This window comes from Alligator mississippiensis, chromosome 6 (genome assembly GCF_030867095.1).
Source record: "Alligator mississippiensis isolate rAllMis1 chromosome 6, rAllMis1, whole genome shotgun sequence".
NCBI classification, from domain to species: domain Eukaryota; kingdom Metazoa; phylum Chordata; order Crocodylia; family Alligatoridae; genus Alligator; species Alligator mississippiensis.
This window is the reverse complement of record NC_081829.1, coordinates 77976335-77988760: the sequence shown is the minus strand read 5'-3', so window position 1 is coordinate 77988760 and position 12426 is coordinate 77976335. Positions and strand designations below refer to the sequence as shown.

The window sequence follows — 12426 nt, the reverse complement described above, 5'->3', positions numbered from 1 at the left end:
TAAATGAAGAAAAGAAGAAAAATGACCCCTTCCCCTCACAACCTCCCCCAAATGTGTGTTAACCCTGCACATAATTTTAAATAGCATGTACAAAAGCAACAACCCATTGTTCATCCCAGTTTTCCAGAATTAATCTCTAGGAGACTTTGATTCATATTCAGTAAAATGGGATCAACATGTGATGATAATTTTATAGGAATTCCAAAAAAAGAATGCCCTTTTCCTATATAATTTATTGTTTCTGTGATTCATCAAAGCTTTTTGTCCTCCAGCATATAACTGGTCACCTGTGATTTATACACCAAAGGAGTAAGTAGCTCCAAAATGGAGTAGAAAAAGGGTTATAGTCTTGAGTGTCACACAAAAAAAATGAGAATATTTGAAAAAAAATCTTTGCCTAAGTTACTGCAGTAATGTAAGAATTGTAACTTAATACACTGAGAAGTTTCAGGGAGCTTATGCGTTGATTTACTCGGCTCTGCTATTTAGAAAAAAAAATAAAATAAAATCTGTGCAGTTACCCTAGCAACTGCCAAAGTATGTTGTATTTGTGCTCCCTGATAGACAGATTGGACCAAGTTCATTCCTGGTGTAAATCCATTGACTTCACCAGGGATGAATTTGGTCCTAAATCTTTTCTAAAAAGCTCACGCAGCAAAGTGTTAAATGAACTTTCACATCTTTACATGTTTTCAAATAAATACAACTGGGAATGCATGCACTTCTCCAAAAGACCAGATGGTCCAGCAAGACCTGCCCTGGTAAGCCTGGAAAATAGGGGCCAATTTAGGCTTTCCTGATTAACTCCCCTCTCTCCTCTCCCCCCCCCCCTGCCCACCCCTGCTCCCCTCCAATCAACAAGTGGCTGTATTTTTGTCCTCATGTCCAAAATGAAAAGAAACATGCTCAGTTCACTTTTGAAATGGTTTCTGAACTTCCTTCCATTTCTGACTTTGGCAGTTTGTTTCATATTTCAAATACTCTTTGTAATCTATTATGATATATAGGCCAGTCTTTTTTTTTTCTCTCTCACTTCAGCCCATGTCCTCTTGTTATTTAGGAATTAATTATGATGATATCTCATATAACTCATTAGTATCAATTAATTCTTCCCCTTTCATGATTTTATATAGCTAAATTAGATCGCCTCTTAGGACTTTAATAATCAGTATTGGACTCATTTAGACAGATCTTTTCTCTCCTCCGCCCAGTTTTGCTAGGAGTGAGATGATGCTTTTGCTAGAAGTGTTACAGGCTGCCTGCTTAGTAACACTGACCGCCTTAAATGCACAGTGCTGAAGCTCTGCTTGTGCACTCACTCCCCTTTGATTGGGTTCAACCCAATTCAAAGAATGTAGATTCAAAGCACTGAGCCAGGCAATGTGCTGGACTACCTGCTCCTCATAATCATGACCTCTCAAATTCTGTGTCACAGGAACTGATGACTGAAGGAGAATTTAGAATGCAAGAAATACATGTCACTGGGGCTGTTTCAAACCCATGGAACCCCCAAGACAAAGAGAATACTGAGGTTTGAAAAAGTGACCCACAAGTGAAGTGGGGCTGACCACTCTTGAGACATTGACTCCTTTTTTATGTGCTCAAGAGTTTGAAAATCCAGTCTAAAGTATTCATGAAAATAGAGGTTGATGAAGAAGAGACGGGGGCTTGGGGGAAATGTAAAACATTTAAGTTTTGGCACTTAAAGAAAGCAGTCAAACATCTAATACATCTTGGAGTCATAAGTACAGTGATGAAAGCCACAACAGAGGTGAATATTACAGGAGAAAAAAAGTGGGAACCAAGAATAGCCCCAGCTAGGAAAGCAAGGGAGGTGAGAAAAGGTCCAACAAAGTAATTCTGAAAAATTTATTAGCCAGGTGGGAGAAGGATCAAAGTAGATGGCAGGGGCACAGGGCGTGACTAGGATCTGGCACAGAAGTGCTTAGAAGATGGTGTCTCATAGACAGAACTTGATGACACCTCTGAATGGTAGCAGTAATATTAGCATATTTGTTCTATCCTGTCATGATAAAAACTGCTGCTGCCACATTCATACCTTTATTGTTGATGTCACTCTGCATTTGGGTGATGGGAAAAGGTGCCAAGCTGCAGAAAATATATTACCATTTTCCTAGTTTGGCACTGGGGGGGAACTATTACCTTTATTTTGCAATACAACATCCATATGGGAAACTTCCAGAATAGTTCATACATTAGCTTCTTCCATAATACATACGCAGTTTCCCTGTATTGACAAGTTTTGAATATGAGAGTGAAGGCGTCTCTCTGCTAATGCAGGAAAGGTCACAGCACTGTTCTTATGCACTCCTTGCGCTCATCCTCAAAACCTTACACCACCTATGTTGCCTAATTTCCAGGCTTTAGTAAGTAGGCAAAGCTTGACTCTGTGGTGGTCCCAGGCTCAGCAATATAGCTATACTCTTAAGTGCTTTGGGAAATTCTACCTTATAATATTCTGGACAATCAGTTATTTTAATAGAGTTTCAGTTTCCTTTTCTCATTATTTGAAAGTGATTTGCAAACAGTGAGCCTCCTTGAGAGCTGGGTATCCATATTCTTGTTTTTACCCATTCCTCACATGGTCAGTTATTTTCTTGAGTTGGCATGACTGATGGAGAGAAAATAGCATCAAGCAAAGAGAAATTTTTCCATATTCATCTTAACAGCATGTCAGTTTTAAAGTCCTAAGTATGGCCGTATGCATGCCACCACAATTAACTGCTTCACTGTACATCAGATTCATTCAGGAAAAACAGTGGTATGACTGAACTTATCTGGACATTCCCACTAATTTGAATCAACCTAGGAAACTTCTGTGAGAAAACAAACATGACACAGCAGCAGCAAAGGCAATTAAACAACAAATTTTCTTCTATAAACTGAGTTTCAAAATGCCCCCAAGCTGCCTGCTCTAAGATTTTCCTAATTTAGTTTGTCTGCAGTATTGTGGAAAGCCCTCACCTAGCTGTCAGTGAGCTAGCTCGGGTACTGGAAACAGTGTAGTCACAGCATCATGGAGCTCAGCATGGGCTAATTTATACTGCTTGGGCAAACTAGCCTTGTTGCTTTGGTACCCATAATAATGCACATGACAGAAAGTAACATCCAGGCCGACTTATATAATCAGTTTAAGGATGATTTTGTTTGTTTCCTACTTTCCCAAGATGGTGTCTCATCTTTATCTTCCATCATTACATTTCTGTTTTTAATTAGTTTTCCTTATACCATTTCCTACTATTGTTATTTGCAGTAAAAGCCCTAATGTTTTACCCTGTGTTCCAGACAGATTCTTTTGTACAGGCTCTATATATGGAAATCTGAAAAATTATACAGCAGAGCTCCTTAATGGTTCATCTTACAGAAATAAAACCATGATTTTCCCTGTGACTTATGCATCCTTGTAGATGGTAACCCAGATCACAACAGGGGATTGCAAAGTTGATGTGGATTTAAATACAAATAAATCCCATACTAACTAAAGAAGTTTTCAAACAAGTGGTTAGGGCTAAGGAAAGCAATACCAAGTACAAATGTGGCTCTGGGTTGCCAAAAAAAACCCCTTAGGGGTGATAATTTTACTTCTTTGTATCTACATGTTCCAAAGGGAAAGTATGTTTCTATAGGATTTGGAGTCATTATCATCCCGTGGCTGCAAAAGGAAACGAGGTATTTGAAGGTTCATGTGTTTTTGTTAAAAGTGGAAATTAATCAGGTTTGAATGGGGGGGAAGAGAGATAAAAATTAAAATGACCATATTTACCCAAATCCAAGACCACTTAAAAATTAAGGTGACCCCCCCCAATAGATTCCATCTATTAAAATTTAAAAATGTGTTAGACGTATATGGAAAATTGTAATTACTGGAGAGTTGTCTTAAATTTGCACTCTCTATCACTGGGGAAAGCAGCAGCAAGGGGGCAAATGGTATGGGGGGGGCTAGTAGCCTGACCTTGATCCCTTGGCCTCCACCAGTGCCTCCCCCACCTGCCATCTGCCATCTTTTACTTCTACAATGGGTCCTGTGCCTTTGCACGGAGTTCCTAATCACTCTGTACCTCTACCCTGCGTCCTACATCATGCCAGGTCCCTCACCATCCTGAGTCCCACACCGACCCATACTTCCATGCCAAGTCCTGCACCTCCCTGAGCTTCATGGAATGGATTCCTGCTGCCTCTTCTGACTGCAGGTACTGCATTGTTACTTGATACCTGATTCTAAGATGAGGCTTTGTTTCCCCATATTAAATGGGGGGGAAAACTTCATCTTCAAATTGAATAAATATGGAACTTAAGAACAGAAAAATGGCTACAACGTTTTGTTTGGAAACAAGTTGCCTTGTGTAGCTGACATCCGACAGGAACTTGGGATGATTTTAGAGAAATTCATCATTTATTTTTTTTCCTGAAAGAACAGTTGGTAAATTATTATATTGATCCATTATTGTCTTTGATCTATCTAGTACAGTGAGTGGTGCTCATAGTTTTGTCCCTGTGATCCAGCTGAATGGCACGAGGCTGCTCCGCAGAGCCCAACCCTAGCTGAGCTGGGGTGGCAGAGGTCCGTGGGATCTGGTCCTGGCCAGGCAGTGGTGGTGCAGGGCCCAATCCTGGTGGTGCAGGGCCCAATCCATGCCAACCCCACCCAGTAGGGTTTGGGCTCCAGGGCAGGCACACCTGCCCAAACCCTGCATGCCAGGATCAGGCCTCCCACCATCCTGAGCACCCAATCTAGCACATAGGGCCATGGTCTATGGGGCTTCCTATAGGATCTGTGGGGAGTCCTGCAGGCCAAATGACAGTGCCAGGGGCTGGATCTGGCCCATCAGCCAGGTGTTAAGTGTACCTGGTCTAATAATGACAGGTCAGACAACTGAAATAGTTAAGAGTCTATTAGACAGAGGAGACTTATAAGAGTAATTTTAAATATATAATATTTTAAAAGGTGAATAATTATTGTTTAAGTATGTGATGTGTGAAGTTAAGTCAAAGTTTGCATCAGTCAAGCTAAGAACATTTTGAATCCTTGCAGAAACAAAGAGAAGAAACTAATTTAAGTATGGAGAAAAGCTTGTTGGAGAAGATGACTTCTTATTCTACTTTCCTTGAGTAGGTATGTGGTATGTACATTAATTTTAGGCAAATCATTTTTCTATGGTTTAAGCTTCCTGCATTTTGGTAAACCATCTGCCCAGTAAGGGAGCATTGATTTTTCTTCTGTCAGTTGTAATAGTAATTCAAGCAATAAGAGGAAGTATTTTGTCCAGTTTTAGAAAACAGCATTCGCTCCTAAGCAATGACAAAGTGGAGAAGGCCTTTAAATCTATAGTTAGGTTACATTTTCTTTCCACTAGACACCAAAATGTGACCACAGTTCCTTTGATACAAATTGTTTTAGGAAGAATCCATGTTATCCTTGACAAGGTAGATTAAGTGCAGTGTTGAGCTTGAGTGGTCCAATGAGTTAGAGGGAATGAAAGTATCTCAGTGTTTTTTATGTAGTTGGGACCACAATTGTTCAGAACTATGTTGCAACGTGCATTGGCTTAGCTTTATTTTGACTTCAATTACTTGTTTCTGTTTATTATTTGCTATAAAGTATGCAAATTAGCTTGCACACCTTTACCTCACACTGAACAAGGAGATGTAATAATATGAAGGTAATATTTGTCTTTGCATCTTTGATATGCAGACATGTACTCTACCTGGGCATTTATTGATATTTAATACACCAGAGTTACTTCTTTACCTGAGAGGATGAGGTATGTGCCCACATAACCATTAAAGAGCACAGCTCCTCCACCAGTTAAAGGGCCCTGACTGAAGAAGTAATTGTGAGAAAAAATAGAAGAATGTGGCTATTGATCTACCTGGAAGAGCATAAAGGTAACAGTAACAGAAGCTTCCTGCGTGCTCACTTTTAGCTATAAACAGTGGACTTTTGGTTAAAAGTCCCTGTGGCTGCGATCAGCTTTTCTGAGAACATACCAAGTTGTGCCAGTTCACCAATATGTGAAATACTTCCTGATGCAGCAGGCCTTAGATCAGGACTGAAATGGATTTAACAATGTTGTCATGGCCGTCTATGGCTATGTCAGTTCTGAGATTTGCTTTGGGCATCTTGTCCCTCTATATGGCTAACTTTAGGACACAGATTCAAGATGTTTTAAGATGTTCTCTTTAAATGTAGTTTGTGTTAATAAAGCTTAGCACTGCAATAGACCCTTTAAAAGAATAGTCACATAAACCTATATTTAGTAAGTAGCATGGACATGACTAGATCTAGTGTAAGATAGCTTGACATTTTTATAAAGATATACAGCTCTCCTTTTTATAGTGCGTGAGCCCAAAAGCTTGCAGAAAAAGATAATTTTTTTGTGATTTCTTAGTTGGTCTAATAAAGGTATCATCTCTGAACCAAGAGTTCTAGAGTTTCGCATTTCTTTTTATAGCACAAGGCATTATAACTAGGGATAAAAGGTCTTTTCCAAGTGAATATCAGGAAAACTTAATGAAAGCAAGTTCCGCGTAAGTCTGGAAGAACAGGCCAAGGGAACAGGTGATACCAGCCTCATAGCTTGATGAGTAGGGAAGAACAGTAGTATAAATAATGGAGGGTGATCAGGGCAGAAGCCCTGAGCATTGCCTTTGTAGGGTGTGCAGAAGTAGCTGATCATGCTGCTGCAATCAGCACTGCCGTAGCTGATGCGGCCCTGGTTCTCAAATGGCTACCCAGGATACAAAGTTGCTTCTGGTGGAGATTTCACTGGCAAACTTGAGCAAAATGTCTGCAGTAAGTCTTACCCATGTTTTACTGATATGAAAAGTGTTTACTAGTGTTGAAAAGAGTGAGATTTCTCACTCAGGCAACTCAGAATTCAGAATTATGTATTATATCAGTAAGATTGAGAAAGAGAGAGAGGGAGATTCAGTTCCCAGCTCTACCCAGGATTGCCTGTATGATTTTGTGGAAACTCCTTAGCCTTTTGTCTCCCAGTTCCTCATCTGTAAATGGAAATAATAATATTTACAAAGCTGTTATGATAAATACAGATTGTAAGGACCTCATATTTGAAATAATGCCACCTATGTGATAGATATGTGTAAGATATATAAGTAGGTTTCTGTAGGCTGGCTAGGCTCCAGTATTTTAGAAAAGGACCTGTGGATGACAATGGACTATAAGTGGAATATGAGCCAACAGTGTTCTCTTGTTGAAAAGAGGCCAGTAGTGTACACGGCCATAATAATAGGAGCATCACTTGCAAATCAGGGGAAGTAAATCTCCACTTCAATTCAGCATTTGGTGAGGCTTCACCTGAAGCGCTGTATCCAGTTTTGGGTCCCCACTTCAAGAAAGGTGTGTACAGTTTGGAGTCCAGTGCAGAGCAGCAAAAATAATTAGAAGTCTGGGAAATGTGACTTATGAAGAAAGGCTGAAAGAACTGGAATTATTTACTCTGGAAAAATGAAGATGGGAGGACAAGGAGGTTTGACAAGTCTTCAGTACCTGTAGGGTTGTTGTAAAGAGGATGCAGGCAGACTAGGAGCCTTGTCACACATAACACTTAGGAGGTGTTTTATATAGGTCATAGGAAGAATTGTTATTAGTTAGGAAGTTTTCTGAGCAGTTGCATGGTAATACTTATTGCGATCTACCTAAGACATGTCCTAATCACTGGAGCCACTGAAGATAGAGATACTCTTCCCCAGAAAAGACCTAACTTTGCTATGCTACGATGGCACTTAGCATGTGTTTTACTGCTTGAACCCTTGACACTAGCCCTGTAAGTGCAGTTAACACATGCTAAGTGCAACAAAGGGCCTATTTTCTGTCACTTTGCATGTATGCCTATGAGCAATGATTTCAAACAGTATTACAGGAAATATAGGTTAGATGTTAGGAAGAACTTCCCATTATTAGCATGGTCAAGCGTAAGAACAGGTTATCCAGAGAGGTTGTGGAATCTCCATCCTTGACCACTTTTAAGGGCAGGTTGGACAAATGCTTGACTGGTACGATTTAGTTGAGGGCAATCCTTCCTTGATCAGGGGATTGGATTGGATGACCCACTGAGGTCCCTTCCAACCCTACTATTCTATGATTATATGACAAGTATAGAGCAGCTGTTTACCTAGCCCAAACTGGGCAAACTCATCTAGTAAAGGTACTTTAAGGTTTTGTTTGTTTTTTTATTAGGCTTGAACTTTTTGTAACATTATGATGTAAAGAAATGTTTTCCTCCATCTTACCATTCTCTGTTGTTTCTTACCTAGGAAATAGCCTAAATGTCTTGCCTGAATATCCTAGGATTTGCTCTGTCATCTCTGACCATGTCTCTGCATTTCTAATATTATCAGTGAAAATCAATGACTTTTTAACAAAGACATACTTCTTCCAGAACGTAAATTGCTCATTGAAGTTAAATGGCTGCTACAAACAAGAAACAGGATTTTAAACAGTTTGACTAATTTTTTTCCCCTCATGCTCAGAATTCACCATCTTGGTTTTTGACATATATTTCACTACTTTTCTAGCCACCAGAATTTCTTCAGTTAGATAAGATGTTGAAAACAAAATCCCTGACATTTTTAGAATAAAATATCTTTCTAAGAAGGTCATGCGCTCATTTTTTTTCCCTTCTCAGTTGAAACTTAAGGGAAAAGAGAATTTAAAACTAATTGGGGCAGACTTACTTAAATCAGCAAGCAGCATGATTTAAATCAGCCAACAGGAAACCAATTTTTTAATAATCATTTTTAATCTTGTTTTCACTTGTACTTTTCTGTTTTCTTATAAAAAAGATTGATACTTCTTGGATAGTAATTATTAAGGGATGTTGATAAATATAGCCATTAGGCTAATTTTAGCACTTCCACTTGCTAAGTAGCAGGCCATAAGGTATCAATACATATTTTATTATGTTAGAAAATGGTGATGAATATATTACTAAAGTAGCATTATGATCTACTAGATTATTTTACTTTTTACTTATGATTTGTTTAGCTGGATTTGATTAAAAGAAGAATTCAGCTTATTGTCATTTGGTACATTTTTAAATGGTTTTATTAATTGAATTGAGCTAAATGTATAATGGAGGGGAGAAAAAGTTTATCCAAACATATTCTGCATTTAAAACATTTACTAAATAAAGGAAGTATTTTCTATACTGAAAAAACTGAACTGATTCTTTCTGATTATCATGTCCTGCAACATTTTAGAACTAGTAGACATAGGATAGTCTCCTATGTATTCAACAATTTAAAGAGAAAAACAAGCTTTCCTGCTTTTTCAACTCCTGGTCTATTTTCCAGCTTTGAATAAATTAATCATTGAACAAAACTACTGAAGAAATTGAAGAAAATATTCTTTCTGTACCTGCAGATGAAGCTACTGCTTTCAAAACTGTTTTATCATGTCCAACAGCTCGTTCTTGGTGATTCCCCAGGAACTTCCCAGTTCAGTGATTTGACTTGGACAACAAATACATCAGAACATTATGTTCTTATTTAATTAAAATAATTTTACTGATTCAAAGTAAGTGTAGGCCTTATCCTGGGTTTGCTATATTTCTATATTTTATATTAAATTGATTTATTTTCAGAAAGTTGAACATAGTTATTTTACATTTAGAAATCTGTTTAATTTTTTTGACACTGATTTTTATCCACCTCCTTTATGTCATGTGTAGTCAGCCTGTGGAATATAAATACAAGTGATCTTTAACAGAATGGGATCACTGCACCTGATTCACACCTTTGGAGGGGAGACTTGTAGGAGGGGTTAAATGGAAGAAGGAGAGTGACACCCCCACACAGATATTGCCATGGAAGGCACAGCCCTGCCTCAGGGGTGGGGGGCAAATGAGGCACCAAGAGCCGCCCCGGGGAGTCCATACCACTGCCTGTTCCTCAGGGGCAGCAGCCTGAGCCCACTTTGCTGCAGCTGCTGCCCCTCAAGTAAGACGAGCCTGGGCAAGTAGGATTCCTCTCTCTCCACCCCCTTCCCCCCAGTTGTCAATATATTTTCTCCTCCCCACAGCTCTATGCCTTGGCAGAGAAGGGCAAAACTGGAGTGACAGCAGGGGCTGTGCTCAGCATGGGTTCACCCAGAGGCTCTTCTCTCTGAGCCCAGCCAGTCAGGATTTCTCTCAAAGCCTATCTCCCCCTCCTCCTTGCTGTGTGGCTATAGCTATTTTGTTAGCCCTTTCACAGCCAAAGCCAAATTAAGGCTTTTACAGCCAGGATCTACAGGAAGATCACAGACACCTGTAAGAGGGTGAGCAAGGCTAACAGACTCTGCCCTGGGTCCCCACTGAAAGCCTGCAGCCCCAGGGGAAGCTGAGGCTGTGGCAGGTAAGACTCTGCCCAACCTCCCACCCCTGTTCTCATGCTCTCAGCACAACGTTCATCCCACCCTCCTCTGTGCTCAGACACAGAAATAACTAGTTATGTCACTGGAACAGTGTTTTTCATCTGGGGTGCTGCCAAATTCAGAAAAGGTATAGGAGGGTGTCTCAAGTCTAGAAAGGTTGAGGATCACTGCATTACAGAATGGGTAGGGAATCTGCTTTTTTTATGTCTGCCACAAAATCTTGCACATTGCCTAGGGCCATCCGTGTAGAGGTATTTGCACTTCTGGGCTGCATCCTGGCAAGTGAGCATGTGCCTGTTGCAGCATCTCAAAGCAGTTTGAGATGCTGCAGGGGGCACACTAGGAATGAAAAAAATGTTCCCTGCAGACTCTAAGTTTTTGATACCGGGAAATCTGGGTATCAAAACAACAAAACAAAACCTGAAAAAAGTAGAGCAGGGAACGCTTCTGGAGCATGCCCTGAAGCAACCAGAGGCTGGATCCTCCAGAGAGATGCTCTAGTACCCTACCAGAATATCTCTATGCCTGCTGCATGCCCCGGCAGCTGCAGCGCACTGCCTGAGTGGCCTAGAGCAAATAGAAGTAGGGCATGGCTGGCAGCAGTGGTCTGAACCCAGGCTCTGTCCCCAGTAAGCAGGGACGTTGGGGGGAGGGGGACTGTGGGAGTGGGAGGGCTGTGTGGGAAGGGTGGATCCCATGCTTGCCCCCATGGTGCACAGCCTCCATCACCCCCAGTGGCAGCAGCCAGTGGCAGGCCCTTGCGATGCTCATGGCCCACTGCTGGCAGAGCCTCCCAGTTGAGCAGCACTGCCTGAGACCCAAGGGCTCCATGTTGCTCATGGAGCCAGCCCTGCCCACTGGCACATGCTTTCAGCCATAACCAGGCCAGCTCCATGTGCCACATGGAGCCCTTGGGTCTCAGGTGGCACCATGCCACCAGGGGGCTCTGCCAGCAGCAGGCCATGAGTACCCTGAGGGCCCGCTGCTGCTGCTGGGGGCAGTGGGGGCTGTGTGCCATGGGGGCAGGCAGGGGACACAGTCCCCCCACACCCATAGTCCCCCCACCCACATGTAGTCCCCCTACAATCCACCCACAACCCCCCCCATAATCCATCCAGAAACCCCCACCCACAAACTCCACACCCCCTAAACCCCTGCACAAGCCCCACACTCCCAACAAACCTCACCTCCACAAACCTTACACTCACTCACAAACCCCCACAAACCCCGCACTCACCCCTCTACACTCCTCTCCCCCAAACCCCACACTCCCCCCACGAATCTCACACCCTGCATGCCCAGCTGCCAGACAGGAGAGGACCTGCTGGCCACATCCATGTCTGCAGAGGCAACTTCCACACTGAACCCCTGCCCCATGCCCACACCAGTGCTGGGACATGGGGCTGCAGCTGGGGGGAGGAGGGGCTTCTGATCCCAGGAACAACTTGGGGGCTGTGATGGGCTGGGGGGAGGGATGGAGGTGGCAGCAGGGGTGTGTGTGAGAGAGAGATGGGGGTTGGGAATGCAGGAGCACTCCAGGTAGGTGAGGCTGCCAGAGCCAGGCTTAGAGCTCCCCTGCCCCCCTAAAGCACCCTGTGCATGAGGAGGCTGGCCTGGAAGGGAAGGGGCTTGCCTAGCCCAGTCCCTGGCCCCAGTTGAGGGCTTCCCAGAAATGACATGGGGCTCACTGGGGCCTGGGCATAGGCGCAGGAGCAGAACAATAAGGGCTGGCACCACTCAGAGCCACAAAGCAGTGGGTGGGACAGCTGCAGGTGGACCCATATTCTGGTGCTGGGATGGAGGTGCTGCCAGGAGGGAGCTAGTGGGGGGCAGGCAGGGGCTGTGTGATAGGAGTGAGGGGCAGGGGCAGAGCACTGGCATCCCAGTGCTGCTCAGCACCTCACATCCTGGTAAGTGGAAGGGTCAAGGACAGTTCTGATTTTTCTATGGTAAAAAAACAGAAGCAAATGCCAAAGTGTATAGATATTTAGAAATCATTTTATTCTGATTATAGAGGCACTGGTATGGTA

General features: G+C 42.4%; 1 protein-coding gene across 2 annotated transcripts in view; it reads left to right on the top strand.

Annotated features, from left to right (window-relative positions):
- MGMT (O-6-methylguanine-DNA methyltransferase) overlaps positions 1-9153 on the top strand; it is a 361778-nt gene extending 352625 nt beyond the window's left edge. The window contains exons 7-9 of one of the 2 annotated variants that reach the window (XR_002088963.2): positions 4108-4211; positions 5054-5134; positions 8299-9153. Coding sequence is in view for 1 of the 2 variants with exons in the window: in XM_019482894.2 (XP_019338439.1) it covers positions 4108-4211; positions 5054-5078 (129 nt within the window). In the remaining variant the exon portion in view is untranslated. Of the gene's footprint in view, positions 1-4107; positions 4212-5053; positions 5138-8298 lie in introns of those variants that run through there. The other variant, XM_019482894.2, reaches the window with a different exon arrangement.
- Positions 9154-12426: the final 3273 nt, after the last annotated feature.